Here is a 20,789-nt window from a genome sequence, read left to right on the forward strand (position 1 = left end):
AGTGTGCAGCATGTCAGAAACATGAATATCACTGATAGGTGGGCCTGTCAGAGAGCATGTCTGCCCATCTTCAATCTCTCCTTTATATTCCTGTTACCTTCCTCTCTCTCCTTCATGCCTGAAAAAGGTAAATGTTGCATTTTTTCTTTCTACTTTTCAGCATGGAATTAACCCCTACTGTTCCTTTTCAACTGATTTTATTTAAGGAGGCTGGTCTGAACCCCTAAGGTTTACTCTCACCAGAGCTGGACCATCTGAAATAAAACACGAGACACTGTTGTTTGGTTCTTAACTGGAGCAAAATGTGTAAAATTGCAGCATTCACATGCGCTTTTAAGGCGAATTCAACAAAAGAAGCATTCTTCCCATTTCGATTTCCATATTGAGGATCTAAAAGATAGCATTACAAAGTTCAAATTGAAGACGGACAGTATGTTAAAGGCAACACACGAAAACTTGATACACCCTTAAGCTTGAAAATCAGATAAAGTCACATCCACTTGGAAAAGAAAGAATCACTACATCACCCGATCTGAAGAGAAAAACGTCATCCTTCTAAATGTTCAAATCGAGGAACAGCAATCATCTGAAAGGAGTAAAAGGATGGTCTTGAGTTTCTCAGTAAAAACTAGTGAGGTCTTTTTTTGGAAGGACACCGCAAAAATGTTTGAGATGAGGGGGCAGCACTGGGTAACTGTAGAGATTAAAGATCAAAACGCAGTTACAGAAAACACTGTGGGCTCGGTTTGCTTTCAGTGGGGTGCTCTGCTAAAGCAAGCCCAGATGGTTTTGCTCTTAACACCACCATGCAGACATTTTAGAAGACGCAACTGCACCATGTGTGCCAATGCCATCTCAAAACATTTTACAGCCTGCTCTTTAAATGAGCCTTAGCTAACACATTGTCATGTGTACTGAGACAAATGGTTAAATTATTTTTAATAAGGGCAAAATGTTTTTGCTAGACAGTAGACTGCACTTGATGAGACAAAAAGCAGTACTGTTGTACTGTAAAAAGTGTGTCATCTCTTTACGTGGGATGACCAAAATCACATGAAATGTAGCTTTTTGAGGAAAATAGAATGTTTCTAAGCTCCCTACTTGACCTCTTAGTGAATTGCATACTAGGCACGTTGAAACTTTTTCAAAATACCATATTGAATTTTCTAAAAAGGTCATCCACCTTCAACAGAAGCAACACAGGCAAAAGGCTGAGGTGATACATCACAAGTGGATATGATTAATTGGCAAAGCCACACTGTATTATAAAACCTTTCATTTGGGGTTCATTATTTTTTTCTCTTTAGCCCCAGTTCTATTTACTCCTCAGATCAGAACAGATATTCTCCCAGTCTCCCCGACAGAATCCATTGCTTAAATCAGAGGTGGGGAATGAAAAGGAGCTACAAGCCCAGTGTGTGATCATCTCCTGTCACAGCCTGGGAAACAGACTGTCTCAAATAGTTTTATGTCGTTAAAAATCTCTGAAAGCGTCCAATAATAGCAATTATGTTTTTGTTGCAAATGTAAATATTTTGCTAACTGTTGTAGCTTTGGCAAGATTGCAACTCACCATTCCGGGCATTTAAGATTTACTTCTTAAGATTTAAGGGTTCTGGAAAACTGGCCCAGGTGCAAGTGTGTGTCTGTGTCTGCCTGGCCTGTGATGAACTGGAGTCCTGTTCAGGGTGTGCCAGTTGCTTGCCAGGATAGACTCCGGCTCCCTCGTAACGGATTGTTTTTTATCTAGATTTTATATAACACCATGATAATCTCAAAATTATGGCAATCTTTACACTTGCAACCTTATGCCTGTACCAGTGGTTAGTCAAAGCAATGATGACCTCACATCTGTAAAACGTTATTTGTGTTTAAAATGCTTCTTTTGTTAACAAAATGTCCTTGTGATTCTGATGTGTAATGTGTAGACCACAGGTAGATACAAATTATTTATTTTGATTACAGAAAGGCAAGAAAGGAAAGTCATCCAGCTGCTGGAAGAGGGGGCTGCATGGAAATTGTATCTACTGATATCTGGCTATAAAGAGAGCTCTGCCAGGGGAAACGGGCAGAGAAAAAGAGAGAAACTTTTTTCTTTTTTTCACGCTGCTGTATGATGCCTTAACCTCAGCTGAAATCAAGACCTGATGATCACTTCGCCTCTGTAGCCTGGACTCTGATTCCTTTCCTGGTCTTCTGATGAGGGGTTACCTTTACCCATCCTGAACTGGACAAAGCGGTTGGAAAAAGGGGAAGATGATTCATCATTACAGAGAAATGGCTGGGTCTTCTGTGCAGCAGGAAGTGCTTAAAGGGGTCTTCTAGCGAACAGGCTCTATATCAGGGCCTCCCGTGGCTTGTTCCCTCCTTAAAGATGGCATTTTGTTGACATCCAGGTGGGGCTACACACTAGTGGTGGTGGTGGTGGAGGGGAGTCCCCATTACCTGTAAAGCACTTTGAGTGGAATGTCCAGAAAAGTGCTATATAAGTGTAAACAATTATTATTATTATTAGTAAACCATCAGCAGCTTCTGACCCATGCAGAAGAGTTAAAACAGTCTCTTAACTGTACTAAATGATCTGTTTCATGAGGTCCTGTGCTGTTGGTTATCTACAAAAATAAGAAGGACCTCCAAAACATGTTTCCCCTCAAACACGAAGACTTAGGGAGCCCTATTCCACATGGAGGGAAAGATACTGGCCTTCTAAGAGAGGCACGTGAACTGAAACTATTCTACAGGTCTATCATAACTTGGTCTACCTCGAGATCCTTTGACAAGAGGCTCGTTATGTCAGAAATGCCAATCTGCTCTGTTCTACTTAAAAGAGCAAGAAACACAGAGAGTGACAAGACAAGGGAGAGCAAATGTGAAAAAGCTGAGAAAGGGAGCACAGAGACATGGATGGAGACAGGGAGTGCAGGGGAAGTGAGTCTTGCAAGGAAGTCTTGACAGAAAATGTTTTGTGTAATCACCAAGAGATTTTCTTTTAATTCAGTTAAGAACATAAGAAGGGTTACAAATGAGAAGGGGCCGGTTGACCCATCTGACCCACTACTAAGACTTAGTACCTTGTTTATCTGAGGATCTCATCCAGCTATTAGTTATTAAGTCATTAAGCTTATCTGACCCGTTTGGGAATTAGTAGTTAATTGATCCGAGGATCTCATCCAGCCATTTCTTGAAGGAAAACAGTATTAACATCAGAGCCGAGCTGCTTTTTCTACACTCCACAACCTTTTGGGTAAAATGCAATTCCTGGTACATTTGGAAAGTTATTTCATGTTCATTAAGGGGTTACAAGATTAAATCTATATCTTAGCTGAAGTTGCAAAAAATAAATTTGAGTTAAGACAGCCCCCCAAACTTAGGTTTTGTCTGACACAACTCATCCCCCCATACACTCCAAACCTTAAAGGAACGGTACCAGTCCTATTTTTGTAGTTTTCAGAAACTATAAAACTATGTTCTGATTTGACACTTAAAAAACAAACGAGAATTTGTGGTTCATCTCCTAAAATTCAGAAGTGTTTGGGGGGTACAAAGGGTAGAGTCAGGGCTGCGCGATCACATCTTCCTCACGGTTTCTGCTTAAATGCAGCAGCCAAGACGCAGTAATCCTGACGGCCATCGGGCATCTGGAAAGGTTTGAAATACGTCCCTTGGCCAAAACTTCACTTCTCTAGTCGTTGAATTGAACCGCGATAAAACAGCGTATCTCTTATTCTCAGCCGACTATTGAGGAAATCGTTTAGTAACAACTGCGGAAAGGCAAGGAAGGTCGGAGTAGTCCAGAAGAATTCGAGGAATAGCTCGCCGATGCGTCATGAAATCATTATGTTAACGCGTGGCGATAAACAAAAACAGGAGCTCGGAACCACGAACGCCGACTGTTCCAATACATGCAGGTCATCGGGAAAGACATTACCTAATCGTTACGAAAAGATTAACTCGCTTTTGGAGCCTGCCAGAGAGCTATCGATGTAAGATCTTTAGCGGAGAGGAGGGGATACAGGAGGCTGTGGCCGCGGGGCTGGGCTTCACTCGCTCAGCGGAGAGGCGGGCTTGCTGGGCGGTCTTAACCGGGCCCACTTTACCAGAGCCCCGCGGTTCATCTGAGGTGAGGCCGCGTCCTTATCTGAACTTCACGGGGAAAAGAAACAAATACAGGCTGCGCCATTCAGTAGTGAGCAGAGACAAACGAGCCGAGCTGGGAGAAGGAGCTTAACGGAGCCGAGCAGCGAGAACTGGAGGTTGTCGTTCTCGCTCCCTTTCCCTTCATACGCTAGTATAAACGCAGCACCAACCTTTATAAAACCCGTAAAACTCAACAAAAAAAAAACTGCCAGTTCGGGGGATATCGGCTAACCTGAGAGGACCTAAAATAACCGACGTCCTGCTTGCGCGCAGGTAAGGAAATATAAAAAAGCACTATTGTATTATCATTATTATTCATATTAGTATAACCGATATAAACGGTTGATGTTAACGGCTGAATTGTCGCCCCGCATTCAAATCTTTAAAACTTTGTACTGTACGATCCGTACTTACTAAATATAGGTTAAATACAATACACTTATAAAGGGATTAGCTATCGACCAACCGTTTCGCTGTTACAGGAGCGACATAATATTTATGTAAATGCTTTTGACGTGGCTACCAGAAAAAAAAAACACATTTACATTTGGAAATTGCAAGGGAATCGTGCAACTTTTGAGTCTTTTACTCCGGTTTCTTCCAGCGACTCGTATAAAATAACCTTTTTCTGGGACTGACGTTAGTGCTTCAGGGCGATACGTGATTTGCGGGCTATTTACGGCAGCAATAAAAATGTTACTCAAGTAACCTTTGTACTGGAAATAAACACCGCAACCTACTAAGTGATCTGGGCAGAAACTGGGACAGAAAAGTTCAGCCGTAAATTCAGTCTTTGCCCGAATTCAACTTAAACAAGTCCGATGCTTTATCAGTACAGGTATCACAAAAAAAAGACGTTATATTCCTTGTTTGGAAGAAATGTTAATCAGCTCAATGTTAAAAACATGCAAAGGTATGCCTGTAAAGTACGCCAAAAAGACAGGGATGCTAATAAAAATATTATGTATATCTAAGAAATTCTGTAGTTAAATGTAGGATTGATAGGATTCAGAAAAAAGTAGGCAAAAAAGATTTCATTTTTCACGCCGGTTAAAAGATATAAACATCGTATATTTCCTGCCATTCGTCCTTAACAGATAATATTGTTTCACCATTATGTTTGACCACTGTTGATGACTCTTAATAATAAATGACGAGAATAAATCTGCATTAAATCAGAAACTAAAGGAAAAAATAATAATCCAATCCAGTGCGTGCGATCAATTGTGGTTTGAGGACCACTGCGTGGATGTCTTCAGAAGCGCTTTTTAATACCCGATTCGTGGTTTTGCTTTGATGATCGATCACACTGGATTCAACTGATTTGTGTGATACTTTGAAGATAACCAAAAAGTGTCGTAGTTTAGTGGGCTTAGGCGACTACAATAAGAGATTTTTTATTTACACTTCGTTCGTGTCGCTTGGTTTATGTATGAAAAGTAAAGTTGGGAAACCTTCTCAAGCCCCGGTAGAGACCCCGGGTCAAACCCAAACCCTGATGCAGGGCTGTGCTCGCAGTAAGGGCTCGATCTAGAGAATCCGGCCCGTGGGACTGTCACGATTGTGAAGTGACGTGAAGGGGGATACAGCAGTCCGTCCCAGTTAAGCGTGAGCTCCGTCAAGGACATTGTAGGTCTGGACGTTTCCTTTCGACTGACGCCAAGGCGCAGTCGGGTTCCGCGATGGAGGCATAGGGGTTCAAGGATTTACTCAGACTCGACCTTTACGTATTTTTTCCGTTATTTAAATCCACCGCGGAGAATTAAAACAAAAAAGGAGTAGCTGTCACGCGGCAGTGCAATGGTTAAAAAAACGGCGTACTTTAACACTTAATAGCTTAATTCTGTCAGAGAAAGTAGTGCAGTAGGCAAGCCAATAGGTGCTTAATTAAATAATTGTAAGCTTTAGTGGAAGTATGAAAAACTTGGCGAGTTAAACGTTTTAAAGATCATTATGTAAAAAGTACAGTTATGACATCAAGTCCTATTTTATATCATCCATTCTTCCACATATCCCGAGAAGGAGTTCTGTTCTAGTCGAGTCCAGGAAAAGGTTAAACTTATTTTTTCAAACATAGAAGCCAAAGTGAAATCTTTTATTCTTCCTAGCGTGGATGTTTTGTTTTGTTTTTATGTATGATTAAAAGTGGCTCAACGGGAATTGTACAGGAGAGACAGTTCAGTGGTTACAAGTGAGTTACGTAACGGGAGTGTTGTAACAGTTCTTACATAACGCTTACACAAATACAGTCCCTCACCGCCCCCTGCGCTTTGCTCTTCTCGCCGCTAGGTGGGGGTGTTGCTGCACAGAGATCACCACCGAGCTCAGACAACGTGGAAGAAGAGAACTCGACAGAAGTACGTACCCTCGATTCTGATGAGCAGTATAGGGGGCACTGCTAACAGCTCTCACGATATGAGGGACCAGAGTATCCCAGGAGGGAGCCATAGCACTCTGGACGCAGAATTCCTGCAGGAGCTGGTTCCGTCTCCTACAGCAGCTGCTCCGGAGACTCAGACGGGGGGGCTGTCGTTCACAGATGAGGCCGTGTCCATCCTCACGACCAACAGCATCCTGGCTCGGTCCCTGTTGGGCCGCACCCAGCTGAAGCACAAGGACAGCGCCTCCCTGAGAAGGAAGCGAGAGTTCATCCCGGACGAGAAGAAGGACGAGGGCTACTGGGACAAGCGCAAGAAGAACAACGAGGCGGCCAAGCGCTCGCGCGAGAAGCGGCGGGTCAACGACATGGTGCTGGAGAACCGCGTCATCGCCCTGCTGGAGGAGAACGCCAGGCTCAAGGCCGAGCTGCTGGCCCTCAAGTTCCGCTTCGGCCTCGTCAAGGACCCTTGCGAGACAACCATCTTGCCCATCGCCGCCCCTATTGCCCCCGCCCCCCCTCCTCCTGCCCCTGCAGCAGCCCGATTCCACCCAGGCGCGCCCATGCACTCGGGCTACCTGCCCAGGACGGAAAGCACCTACGCAGGGCAAGCCCCTTCTGCGAGCCAGCCGTATCTCCATGGATATGGAGGCCGCGGCCTGAACGGCAGCCGGGAGACTCCCAGTTTTTCAGAGGATTCTGGGTTTTCCACCCCGGGCAGCTCCAGCGTCGGCAGTCCGGTGTTCTTCGACGATCGCCTGAGCGAGCACGGCAAGTTCTCCCCCCGGGGCGCAGAGGAACCGGGGTACGAGGCCCACTCCTGCCCCGCGGGCGGAGAAGCAGAGGGCCTGGCGGGCTCGGGACACTACCCCGGGGAGGCCAGCCGCGTGGGGAGGCTGGACTGCGGGGAAGGGATGAAGAGCCTGCCCCACAAACTGCGCTTCAAGACCCCCAGCAGCCCCGAGGGCGCAGAGGCCGTCGGCGCCGACAGCCGGCGCAGCCCTGTCCAGCCGATCGGGGGCCGGGAACTGGCGCGGGAGCCGATGAGAGGCTCCTTTCTCCTGGGTGGCAACAGCCCGCTGGAAAACGGGGGCGGCGGGGGCCTGGTCCAGCCCTCGTGGCGGTACCAGCCTGGTGAGGATCCGAAAAGCGGGCGCGTGAGGGAAGACCCGCAGTACAGTGCCCCGCCGGGCGGGTACCCTTCCGCCACCCCACAGGACAGCACCTTCCACCTGGAGAACACGGCCCTCAAGTCCCAGCTCACTTCCCTCAGAGAGGAAGTGGCCCAGCTCAAGAAGCTCTTCTCTCAGCAGCTGCTTTCCAAAGTGGCCTAAGAGGTCACGACCTGTCCACGGCGCCAGCCCGTCTCCTGCACACCTCCAGCGCAGGAAGAACACTTCGATCTCCACACAACAGAGGGACAGGACTCGGCCCGTTTAATGAAGAGACATTTAAAAACCTTGAAAATTCATTTGTAATGGTTCAATACCCTAGTAGCAAGTATGTTTTTTTTTTTAAGTATGCAAGAGAGAAGCACTGAGTGTTTTACTCCTTGAAATCATTAGCACCGTAAAATTAATCTTGTTGCATAACTGGAACAAAAGGTCAGAGAGTGCTTTAATCTGGAAAGCAAGTTCTTCATCTCTTCTTAATTAGCTATCAATTTAACATGTTAATGTTTTGGAGGAGGGTCTCTTGTGCTTTTTCATTTAGCAGAGAAAAATGTTGCAGTAACTGGCCTTAGTGAAATATTACCTGTTGAAATCAGGTCAGGATTAGAAAGTACTTTCAGACCACCCAAATGTGTCATGTTAAAAAAATAGGTTTTACATTTGACACCGACATATTGCCATTCTTTAAAGCACAAGAAAACTAATCTGTATGTTCTTCATTGTACCTGATCCATTTGTCAATTTTGAACTTCACCTACAACACCAAAAGAGATATATAGTTCAGCATAACATACGGTATGTATGTCTAAAATTAGTTTAGGTAAGAAAACATGGTTCTCACAGGCCCGTAACTAATACTAAACCTTATTTATTTGATGACCTCAGGCATAAGTCCACAAAGTTTTACATGGTCAGGTTTTACAGCTGTACTGAAGTTGCAAAGACTTTCTCATCTCAATGGCTCTCGCTACTCACTAGAGGGGCTGCAGAGACCAGAACACACTATTTTACATTCGTAGAGCACTTTCTTTATACTAAGGACCTCAAAGCATCACATCTAACGCAGAAGAGCAGTAGCAAGTACGGTACTATACTCTTGTGGGGAAGGGGGTGTCAGCTGTGTATAACATCATTCTGTCTTTTCCTTCTGCTGTCCAGGTGTAATTAATATATTGTATGTTTTTAAGACAGGACTGGCATGCCCTCTCTCCACCACACCCAGTGAAATGTTGCCATTTCATCTCCCGTCACACTTGGCACACGTCCACCACCTTTTAAACCAGATAAAGGTTTCACAGTTACAAACATCCAGAGGATGAGCTCAGGATTCAGACTACGGATTCGTTTTCCTAAGCTGTTTGGACCCCAGGTACCTGGAGTCACCAGGGCACACAGGCAGGCTGCAGACCAGGGCTGCAGGGACTAATCAGCACCCAAACACACACACACAAAAATCCCCCACAGCAGAAGTGCTGCTCAGGTTTTACACTGTGTTCTCGTACAAAGCAAAGAAAGATGCATTGTGATGCCCATTCACACAGTATTTCATATCCATGGTACACTTTATGTATAAAAGAGAAATGCAGTATATTTATTGGAAGTATATCTAGGGGTGCTGTAAATATTTGAAGGTACAGTGCTGTTTATGTATTGTATATAATATATATTATCTTTTTTTACGTTTAAATAAAAGATTTTTTTGGACAGTACATCCTGTTCCCCGTTTGTGTGTAAAGCAATTGAAACCCAGTTGGGATGAACTGAAGTGAGCCTGGCAGCTGCAAAACTCTTCTTTCTGCAGCGACACACAGCTCTTGCAACGGGTCCTGTACAAGGCTGAGAAGGTGGCAGCTGGTCACAGCGCAGTTCGGTCACATCAGACGACTAATCACTCATGTTGGTTATGAAGCTAACCAACAGCAGCTCTTGTAAATGATTTGTGATTAAGTGCTTAAGTTAATCAAACTGCAGCTTCACAGAAATCTTTTATTGAAAAAGAAAATCGGTCTTTCTGGCTAAACTGCACACCTAACAGCATGCCCCAAAGTCTAACATCAACAGCTTATTAAGATGATCGCTGTCATCAGAATCCCGATCACGCCTAAGAAGATATACCTTGAGGCTTGCTAGCCTGGCCTCTTACCTAAAAGAAATATAAAATAAAAGAGCACTCCATAAGTTATTCTTCTAAGTTCTTTTAAAAGGTTAATAATTGTTATATTACAAGAAAATAAGTGGCCCCTATGCTGTGAGCAGCTTGCACAATTGCAGGCTGTAGAGTCATAACCTGCTTCCATTTGAAGTCATGGGAGTTAGTGAGTGCACTGAGCAGCTAGCATTTAAGGCTCTGCTTCTCCTAAAAGTGACTGTCAAAGTTACCAGCTGATTCAGATAAAGTGTCCATGTTGGAATGACAAGCAGATGACACTAGGAGGAAGAGTGGTGTGTGCTACTGGGTGAATTTCGGTATGGGGTTTTCACTTGAAACCATGGGTGTTCAACTGGTAGGATGCCCAGGGTTGAAGGTAAAAGAACACAAATCCAAACCTGTTTCGGGATAGGAGTACAGTACTGCATGTCAAACTGGGTTCAGACCACATACAATTGGGTCCTCCAGTTCCATTTCCCTCGTATATTCATTCTCTTTCCACACAAAGGGTGACAAAGAGCTGTCAGGAGAGCAGCCAAATAACTCTAACAAATAACTCTGGAGAGCTCTCTTCATTGACATGACTGACCAGAGAGCAGAGCCCAGACTCCCGACTGACACATCATTGAGACTCAAGGGGGCTTTCTGATGTTCAGCTCATGTGAGCTCTTTATTTCTTAATTGGAACAATGAATTGGTTAACCGACTTTTCTTTATCTGTAAAGCATCCGGTGGAACTGTAGATCCACAGGATTGGACATGGCCTCTAACTGTATGTGTACATACTGTAGCACACTATCAGTAACTCATTTTACGTGAAATGAACCCCACGGTACATCTGCATCACTACAAACACATGGTAGTCTCCCTCTTGATCTTGTTACCTAGACTGCAAGATCATAAAGGGAGTGTTGTCACCAGGCCAAACCAAAATTAGAGACAAATCTAAAAACAGACAGGCTGTCTAAACAGGGGCGCTGCATTCCTACAGAAGTGCAGTGCATACTGCAACATTGGTTATTAAGTAAGTTACTTTATTAATACTAATTTTTAATTAGGCTTATTCTTATATTTACAATTGATAGTTGAAAGGATGAACAGTTCAGCCAAGTTACAACTTCTACAGGACTGTTTTAAGTCTGAAGGGTAGTATTTAAGTCTTCCATTTAAACAGTTACGTAATTAGGAATCTGGCAGCTGGGTTACAACAGAAGCCAGAGGAGGCTGTAGGTGGGAAGGAACCGAGCCTGACCTCACCTCCCACCCTGATCAAGAGTGACCATTGACAGGAAAGGGTACAGCAACCTATGGTGAGATTCCCAGATTCCCAGAACATTGGATTGGGACGTACGGATGTAAGGCTGCACAAAGCTATCAACCAAGCCCAACATTAGTCGTATATAATAATAATTAATAATAATTGCTTACATTTATATAGCGCTTTTCTGGACAATCCACTCAAAGCGCTTTACAGGTATTGGGGACTCCCCTTCACCACCACCAATGTGCAGCATCCACCTGGATGATATCTCCTCTAGCCAGGTACCTCTCACACCGACACATCATTTACATCTTCTAGACAGTGTGTGGAAGCTATCAAAAAAGGTAAAATCTTAGGATATGCGGTTAAAAGAGCAGAACTTAAATTTACTTTTCCCAAAATTTGCACCACACATTAGTAAGACTTCAGTTAGAATCCTGCAAACAATCTGGTCACTACATTTCAAAATGATACAGCTGCTCCTGAATCAGTATAGAGAAAAACAAAGTGATACGTTTAGTTAAAGGAATGTCCTACAATAACGGGTTAACAGGACTCAGTCCTTTTATTCCTCCCCAAAGAAGACTTCAAGAGGATTGGATTCAAGTATTCAAAAGGTCCACGGAGCTGTCCTTTTTCAGGATAAGCTGAGAAACACAAACCAGAGGACAAAAGTGCAAACACAAAGGTCAACCAGCCAACAGTTACCAAACCGGTCAGATGGGGTGAATGTCCTCCCCTCGTTTGTGACCTTTATATTCTTACAGGCATCTCCAGTGGCTTAGAAGCCGACTCGCCCTTTATTCTCTCTCCGCTCACACACACAAATCCTGTGAGGCAGCTCCTCCTGCTTTTGGCTAACATTAGGGGGCGCTCTTGGCTCACAGGGTACTTCACAGAAAACATGGACAGAAAAAGCTTCAATGCTGCATCCCAATGCGCTTCTGGGTACTTCCACAGTGACAGGCCTTACATCATCAAGAGCTCCAGGTGCTGCTGAGACTCTAATCCACTCATCTTTATGCTAGAAAACAGTACAAACAGGAATATGTCTCTCACCCACATCTTCCATTGTTGACAGTGCAGTCAGTTACAGTGGAAATGCCTATTACACCAAACAGAAATAATGCTTGTTTTCAAGAAATTCTCATGGCCTTCTCAGTTATTCTTTTTTATTCCTTTTAATTAGGGTGAATTTTGGAGTAAAGTTTAGTCATCTAATATTACCTCTGCTGCTAATGTTTTGTTTTTGTTTTTATTCTATAATGGTCACAGGAACCTTTCTGAAGGGCAGCTATGCATATTACACAACAAACATGCAACAATATACCACAAAACTACGTAAAAGAGACCAAGGACACTAACTCGCAATCCTCCATTGTTAGATAAACTGTGCAATCCACGCCTACAGTCCAATATACCACCAACACCAGGTGACTGACAATTTCCAGATTCATTCCAAACTAAGGCCACTTGAGGGCGCCACAGCCGATGTTTTCTGGTCTCCCCCCATCGTTCCAGAGCCTAAAAAAGATTTAGCAAAACTTCAGCGCTACAAGTAAAAGCCACTTGGAAGCCTGAGCCATACAATGATTTGCAGGTTTATTTTAGTGGACTTGAGAGATCTGTAATCTACTTATGGGTACTTTTTATGTACTTTTATGGCTACATTTGCAGTACTCACCACAGAAAACAAACATATATTGGAAGCAAAAGGTTTACACCTCAGGACAAAAACACTACAGCATTTTTACCAGGAAAAAAACATATGTCACAATTCCTGGAGTCTCATCTTGAATGCATCTTTTTATTAAGGAAGACCTAACAATAGTTGTAATTTTCAAGTTTTTGCAAAGAATGCAGAGTTGAATCCACACTGTGAACACAGCAAGAACAAGACCGCTCCACTGAGGTCAGACAGGACAGCTGGCTTGAGGGCACTCTGTACCTGCCCTTATGACTACAGTTCATTTACACTGTTTTGCAAATTCCCTTGCATGGCGTCCACAGGGAGTCATAACAGCACTCACTGCCAGGCACCAGGCATGAAAAACGTCTTTCTTCCCAGAAGGCTGCTGTGTGATAAGAACATAAGACTGGTTACAAATGAGAGGAGGCCCATCATTCAGCCCATCTGGCCCACTGGGCAGTCAGTAACTAATGCATCCAAGGATCTCTTCTAGTTCCCAGATTCTATTTCATTAAAGAAACCAGGGTATTGGCTATTAGAATGATTACAAACAAGAAGACGCAATCCAGCCCAATGGAGTTAATCCCAGGAGGCACAGTGCACAGCTGCACTCCAGACACAATGCCAGTCCATTGCAGGGCACACACCTGCATGGAACCGTTTAGAGACTCTCATTAACCTGGACAGCATTCTGACTATATGAGGACCACTGAAACACCCAAAGAAACCTGCAGGGACAAGGAGAGAACACGCAAACTCCACACAGAACGAGCCCCAGTACAAAATCAAACCTAGGAGAGGCACCACCGCCACAATGTGTACCGCCCACATTGGCAGACTAGTTTTAACCAATGTCATCCCTAAATAAAACCCTCCACAGCCTGGCTATTAAAAAGCAGCATGTGCTATGCATGCATATACTGTACTACAAGTGTATTAATAGACAGATGCTCCAGGCTGTGCAGTCTTATTTTTATCCTCTAGTATCTAAAAGTATTCATGAAAGAGCCAGCATGTTCTGCGCTAGTGTTGATCTGGGATGTAAATAAGGCCTGGCTTTGTCTCTCTCTTCTTCTATAGGAGAAAGCCTGTTGCTAGGCAGGCACCTCATCAGTTGCCATGGGAACCCCTGCAGACGCAGCTCTGAGGGAAAAGGGGGGAGGAGGGAGACAGAGGGGAGGGGGGGTGGGCTCAAGTTCAAGGGCAAGGTTTCTACTGTGGCTTGAACAAAGAAAAAAGGGGGGAGGGGAAAAGGATCCTTTCTCCTCATGCACACCTTCCTTTCCTCTGGAAAGACTTCCAATTGACACCCACGGGGACATTCCTGTAGGTGGATGGGCTTGTACTTGATTAAAACCCCTTTTTATATTTATATATTCTAGATCACAAGCATAATGCAAAATTGCATGCAAGTGTTTTGGGTTTTTTACATTTTTCATGCCTTAGTTGTGTCTTTTTCATTTTTGTATTGAATAAATGTCTTACATTTAATTATTTTTGGCAGAACATTGTCAAAAAAAATGGACTTGAACAACAACACAAAGTACTCGGACAAGCAGGAAAACAAAAGGAATGGCGAGGAACATCAGAATAAAATTCTTATTCTACTCCCACAATTTGAACCCAGTAATAAGATTTACCCCCTGTCCTCCCCCCATCCACAGGAACGGGGCATTCAGGAAATTAATTTCATCCCTGGCCGTGTCAGATTAAAGAGCGTGACTAAGCCCTGGGCACGAGCTATCAAGCACAGATCCCCTTCAAAAGGGATCCATTTCGCAGTCATCTGCGCCTTTCCTAAAAGATGAAACCATATCCGCTCTGATAATTTCCTTCCAGGAATTTACGGATCCAAATTCCTTCTTCCAAGAAGGAGGAAATGTCTTGTGAAAAAAAAAGAGCGGGACAGGATGTATTGTGAAGCACCACTACACTTCACCTCGAAGCACAAGTCCCAATTAGGCCTCTCCTGGAAGCTCTTTACCGGCATGCTGAGAACGTGCCTTGACAGACTGATCAAACAGGAAGATCCATTTCAAAGAGCAACACATCTGGAAAGCAAAGCTAATGCAATAACAGAAACTATTCCTGTTTCACAGATATTTCACAACATATCTGGCACGTTCATCCCAGGCAATTTACAGAAATTACAATTGCTCAACTGTTTTTTTTTAAAACAAAACTTCTTAGTACCAGTTTAAGCAGCTAGAACAGCCAGGATAAAGTACCTTGCTCAAAAGTCCAGCTGCAGTGCGCCCAGCTGGGCTGTAGTCCAAATCCCTATAACAGCACTCAGTGCTTGCACCCAACCTGCAGCTCCTGAAGGAAATGACCTATGGAGTCATAAACATACTGTAGGCAGAGGTAGCCTAGTGCGAACTGAAGAACTGGGAGTTTTACTGCTGTTTGCAACAAGATGTAGGTGATCTGCAACAACAGAAATTGGCTGGTAAACACTGTAACTGGTACAGAAGCAACATGAACGAGCAGAGCAGCAGTAGTGTAATACTGTATTGGGAAGACGGCACTCTGCGAGGAAGAATCTTTCTACTGGCTTTGCTGACAAGTTCGGGACACCTACAAAATCCCCCCTTGACCATCTGCGTGAAATAACATTTTCACTTTGTCTTGATTGCTAGAAATGAACAATATCAACACCCAATTAATCTCATCACCTCTCGTGTTAATGAGAGCTTCTGTGGGAAAGCCTGTGGCTCCAAGAGAACATTTCTTCAGGGAGTGATGATTACAAGTCAGAGGACCTGGTCCTCCACTGAAGAGCTAAATTACCTCCCAGATCAGTCTCATTCAGCCCTGTGGAAGCCTCAGTGTCAAAACTGCAGTGATTGACTTGCATTTGGAGACAATGAATCGGACGGTTATGTAAAATAAGAAAATAAAAAGCTTGAATTGTAGACCAGCTGGTTGGTCTTCACAATGTCCAGCTTAAAATGTGCTTCAATTATACATTGCTCCAAGGAACAACATGCAAAAAGGGGGATTTTTAAAATCCTGTATCACTCCCAGTCCTGGTCCTTAGAGTTAAATGCCATCAAATTAGCTGGACTCATTAAACCAGGTTTAGGCACTGTGTGCTAGTTTCAATTAATGCATTATTTTTCCAGTCTAAATCAATCCATTTTGGAACTGCAAATGAAGACTTGGGTGAGGAATATAACACCTTTGTTAACAGGGAGAATGATAACCCGCAGACATGCTCCTCTGATGTGCTGACCTGCAAAACAACAACGGGCTGCAACCTACATCACTCTGCAACTCACAGCTGGCAGCCCACTGAAGCTCAGCAGGTGTGAGCCTGGTCAGTACCTGGATGGGAGACCCTGGGAAAGCTAAGGCTGCTGCTGGAAGAGGTGTTAGCGGGGCCAGTAGGGGATGCTGTCTGTGTGGGGCCTATTGCCCTCCTGGCTCTCTGTGGTCATTAAAAAATCCCAGGTCATTTCTTGAAAAGAGTAGGGCTGTTACCCCGGTGTCCTGGCCAAATTTCCCCCCTTGCCTTTACCAATTATGGCCTCCTAATAATCCCTATCTACAAATTGGCTTCATCACTCTGTTCTCCTCCCCACTGACAGCTGGTGTGGTGAGCGTACTGGTGCACTATGGCTGTCGTCGCATCACCCAAGTATGTGCTGCACATTGGTGGTGGTGGAGGTGAGTCCCCATTACCTGTAAAGCGCTTTGAGTGGAGTGTCAAGAAAAGAGCCATATAAGTGTAAGGGATTATTATTATTTACAGGGAATTTGACACTGAATGGAGTATCTGGCGCATCTTTCCCCGACCTCACTCAAAGCTTCCAGGCATGCAAACAAGGTGCAAGAGATACCGTTGCTGTGAACTAAGATAGTAGGACCCTGGTAGACAAATGTATGTCTTACATTTGTTGCCTTACATGTCTTGCTCATGTGTTCTAGATTTTGGTCATGCAATATGAACATACAGGAGCTGAACAATATTAGGGTTTAGACCAGTGCTTGGGTAATTTATGAGATGTCTCAAATTATATAGTCTTCACACCGAAAGACGGCTCCAGTGCAAAGCTTCTGGTGTTTTCCACTTCCTACTGTCCAGCATGGAACTTAACTCTTCTTAAAGTCATAGAAGTTTTTTACACTTTGACTCAGGGTATATTTTTTTTACACCAATCAAAATGAAGAGATTAGAGCAGGGGACACGCATTCAGTTCCCTGATTTTGGTTGAAACAAATACCACCAGACCCTAAGCCCTCCAGGAATTCTGTGTCTGAGCTACAGAAACAAGCTCATGTAACCAATAGCACTACAGCTGTAACTTTTGCAACCAATTTGAGTTTGCTTAACAGCGGCTCAAGCTATACCACAAGGGCTGGTCAAAAAAAGTCACTTAGTTGCACAAGACTTTCCTCAGAATGCCATTTTCTTGGTATATCAGATGTGCTTTGTAATGTTCCTCCTAAACGAATCTTCTGTTCTAAGAGGACTTCTGTGTGCAAGCTACAAAGAAGAAAACTACTCAGAATCAACATGAGCACAGCATCCTTCAGCTGATGCAGTGACACCACAGTGCTGAGTAAAAGCGCTGGTAAAAAGGAAACCAGGCCTGTCTTGTACAGTCCAGAGCAACTGGTGATTTAAAAATCTTTTACTAAATGAACCTTTATCTGGGAGAGTGCATTTTTAAACAGCGCCTTAGGAAAAGACTGGGTTAATATCACCTGAAAGCCACATGAGAAGAAATGTTCAACAGTATTGTCTGCAGAGCTGTGGTACAGCTGTTAGCACCACCACCACCTCACAGCTCCAGGATCATGCGGTTGACTGCAGCCTTGAGCAGTCTGTGTGGAGTCTGCATGTTTATTCCTGCATTGTTGTGGGCTTTCCAGTGGGGGGGGGAGTGAGTATTCTCACTCACCCCCCCCCCCCCCCCCCCTCCGTGGCTCTGCAGAGCCTTTCTGAAGCTGTGGCCAAAGTAACTTTGGACACAACTGTACGCATACAAGTTAACAAACCTGAAGTAAACAATTACATAAATGGAGTATTTTGGGCCTTAAGTTTATTTTTTGTCCCCTGGGTGCAAATCCCATAAACTGGCACGATAAATTGAAATACAAGCAGAGGAGGACGCGAGTTTCTTTTTATATCGACTACTGCAGGCTTGTTTCTAAAAATGTCTCCCTCGCTATTCTATTTTCCAAGCCCCGGCTCTCTCTCTCTCCCTGCCTTCCCTGTTTAGTAACTGTATTATGTGTATCTGTGCCCTACATCTGAGCCATGCCTGGCGCGCCGCCGAGTCCTTCCTCTTTCTCTGCGATGCTCCACACATCTCGCTGCGACTGGGAGAGCTGCTAAGGACGGGAGGGGGGGGAGAGGAGGAGGAGGAGGAGGAGGAGGGAGGGGAGGTGAGCGGGGGGGGGCTACTGAAGAGAAAAACGAAACGTGACTAGGCACCCAAAGAGGGCTGTTATGCAACGAGTGACCTACTAACATACATTTGGAGACGGAAAGAGAGAGAGAAATTGGAGCAAGTCAACCAACATAACATCCAGGGATCCAAAGCAAAATAATAGTCGCGGAAGCTACCCGGGCAGCGAGAGACGAGAATACCCCGCACTGCAGCCGCGAGTGGCAGACCCACGACACGACAGTTCACAGCACAGAGAAAGAGCACCGCGGCAGCTACAATTTGAACTGGGAGCCGAGCGTGCTGGACTCGGGCGCTGTGGATTTGACTTCTGCACGACAGGTACGCTGCATGTTTCACGCTTCCGTCTGAGAGGGAATTCCATCTGGCGGATTTTTATTTTACGAGGTGCAGGCGAACCCCGGTCAAGTACATTTTGAGGTCCATTTTCCATAAGATCCTGGATTTCCCTCGGTTTCCCCCCTTTTGTGGTTGAAATAGGCAGTCTTTTGTTTGCCGTCGGACCTGTTTTCAGTGTAGAAATGTATGTTGCATTCATTTAAAGAAAATAAAACATCAGTTCTGGGTCTCCAGCCGACTTCGTGGCTCCGCAGTCCCCGGGCGAGGAGCTGTGGGGGGTTTCTGCGCCCCTGCGCCGGTCGGCGAGCGGTGCCGGGACGGGGCGGGTGTTTCGTGCTCATTTTCTCGGTCAACGTCAAGGCGAGGCTCTAGCCTCTAGTTTCAATGGAAACATTTCCAAGGGGGAGGGGATGGTGTGGAAAATGCAGAGCCGGGGCACGAGTGGAATTCCTGTGGACAAATACACGCTGTTCCGGGATGATCCGACAGCCTGAGCTACAGCCGAGCTGTATTTGAAATATGTCCATTCGGCAAATAACTTAGGTGGCTATTGTTCATACTCGTTCAAATAAAATTAACATTGTTTTTCTATTTGTCGTTTTCTTTCCCTCACGACAGGCGTGAGTGTTATATTGTAACGCATACGACTGGACAGAATTACTCTATGTTAAGGGGTTGTTGCTAAAACTGGACATGTACAGTATGCATTCTAGATATAGGTTGACTAAAACCATGAGATACATTATTTAAATTTCTACACGCGGCGGGGCGTGTAAAACAACGCTTCTTAAGAGCAGGGGGATACTTTTCGCTTGGCTTAGCTCACTTCAAGGACGCTGAACGGGTCACTCCCAAGTGTTTTTACAAAGGTCGGAAGTTTGAATTATGGTGCTTGCTCCCTTGGCTCCGGGTGGCGTAAGGAGTGTCACCCCCCCCAAACAGAAGAATTAACAACAACAAAAAAACGGTTACAACTCCTTATCACCTGGAGCCTGGAAAAATACAACCCCTTGTCTTGCCGTCACGTGTGGCTCCGTACAGTAATAGCTGAGGCTAAACACAGCCTGCCGTGTCCATTAACCCTTCCCTTCCGAGCTGCCCCGTCAGAAACACTTGTCCTGTAATTGAACACTCGCGACCCTCCTCCTGTCCCGTCAAGATCTTCCCTTCACAAACAGAAGCCGGACGTCCTGCGGGTGCACTTGGCCGTGTCGGGAGTCTGGCTCCGCGGCACTCTCAGAAGAAATAGGAAATGTTCTCCCGCAATCGCAGAAGTAATCGCGCGGAGGGGGGAGGTCGCGGCGCCGCTGACCCCGTTCTCCCCTAGCCACTCTGCGAACATGGGGAACGGACAGAGCTAGACAGGCTGTTCAAGTGGTTTCGTGTACTTTTCTGTACTCGGAATAGGAACAGTGGCAGTTCAGGATGGGCAAACCCTGCTAATGTCCAGAAAATGTTACTAATGAGGCTACCAGGGTGTCCAGTGCTAGTTCTGGAGGGATTACTTATTTTCCTAGGTCTCCTTACAGCAGCAGTACAAATTAGGATGGTCCAGTTTTACACCAGTAATCAGCTGGTTTAGTTGTAAAACCACAGACACTGCCATGTAGTCAAATATCAATAGGATATACTAAAAAATGTAGTATTCAAATCTAGACTGGTTAAATTTAAAATTATACAATGCAATATTAAGTCCTTATTTAGAATATATTGTACAATTATGATCAAGATAAAATAAAAAAAACATTGCTGGATAATTTCAGAGAGGAGCAACCAGATACTGTACATCCTTGGGTTTAAAGGAATGTCCTAATCTGACAAAACATATAGCTCTAAATCTTGAATAGAGTATACATGATTCAAAATCCTCAAAGGCAATCTGATGGATTTCTTCAGAATCAAAAGTGAAACCTCAGTGAGGGGATACAAGTGAAAGCTTAATGAAAGTGCATTTAAAACTGGACCAGGAGGCACATTGTTACACAAAAATGTCGCAACATGGAACAAACTGCCTAACCATGTTGAAGCCACTATCCTGGCTTTTTTCCAAGAAGTCTCTGGATCTAATCTTCTGATCAGTTAGCTCCTGAAAAAAAAAAATAAGCTAGATGGGCCGAATAGATTCTCGCCTATTACTGCTGTAAGATCTGTTTAATGTTCAGTAATTCTTGCTGGCACACATCACAAGTTCAAGGATGAGAGATGATGGGATTTACATTTATTAAAGGAAACATCCAGTATTGTCGT

General features: G+C 44.5%; 1 protein-coding gene and 1 long non-coding RNA gene across 2 annotated transcripts in view; one reads left to right on the forward strand and one right to left on the reverse strand.

Annotated features, from left to right (window-relative positions):
* Positions 1 to 1,978: 1,978 nt before the first annotated feature.
* Positions 1,979 to 20,789, reverse strand: part of LOC148650130 (uncharacterized) — a 77,653-nt gene continuing 58,842 nt past the window's right edge. Inside the window, exon 3 of the long non-coding RNA XR_015926037.1 lies at positions 1,979 to 2,227. This is a non-coding gene — a long non-coding RNA (uncharacterized LOC148650130). The remainder of the gene's footprint in view (positions 2,228 to 20,789) is intronic.
* Positions 3,641 to 7,954, forward strand: nfil3-3 (nuclear factor, interleukin 3 regulated, member 3). Its single transcript, XM_088603636.1, has 2 exons — positions 3,641 to 4,410; positions 6,427 to 7,954. The coding sequence occupies exon 2, from the start codon at positions 6,514 to 6,516 to the stop codon at positions 7,846 to 7,848; it is 1,335 nt and encodes a 444-aa protein (XP_088459762.1). The 5' UTR covers positions 3,641 to 4,410; positions 6,427 to 6,513; the 3' UTR covers positions 7,849 to 7,954.

This window comes from Lepisosteus platostomus, chromosome 13 (genome assembly GCF_059453375.1).
Source record: "Lepisosteus platostomus isolate fLepPlt1 chromosome 13, fLepPlt1.hap1, whole genome shotgun sequence".
Taxonomy (NCBI): domain Eukaryota; kingdom Metazoa; phylum Chordata; class Actinopteri; order Semionotiformes; family Lepisosteidae; genus Lepisosteus; species Lepisosteus platostomus.

Excerpts from the sequence above, each read along its gene's own strand:
- nfil3-3 (XM_088603636.1), top strand. The coding sequence starts at position 6,514 with ATGAGCAGTATAGGGGGCACTGCTAACAGCTCTCACGATATGAGGGAC.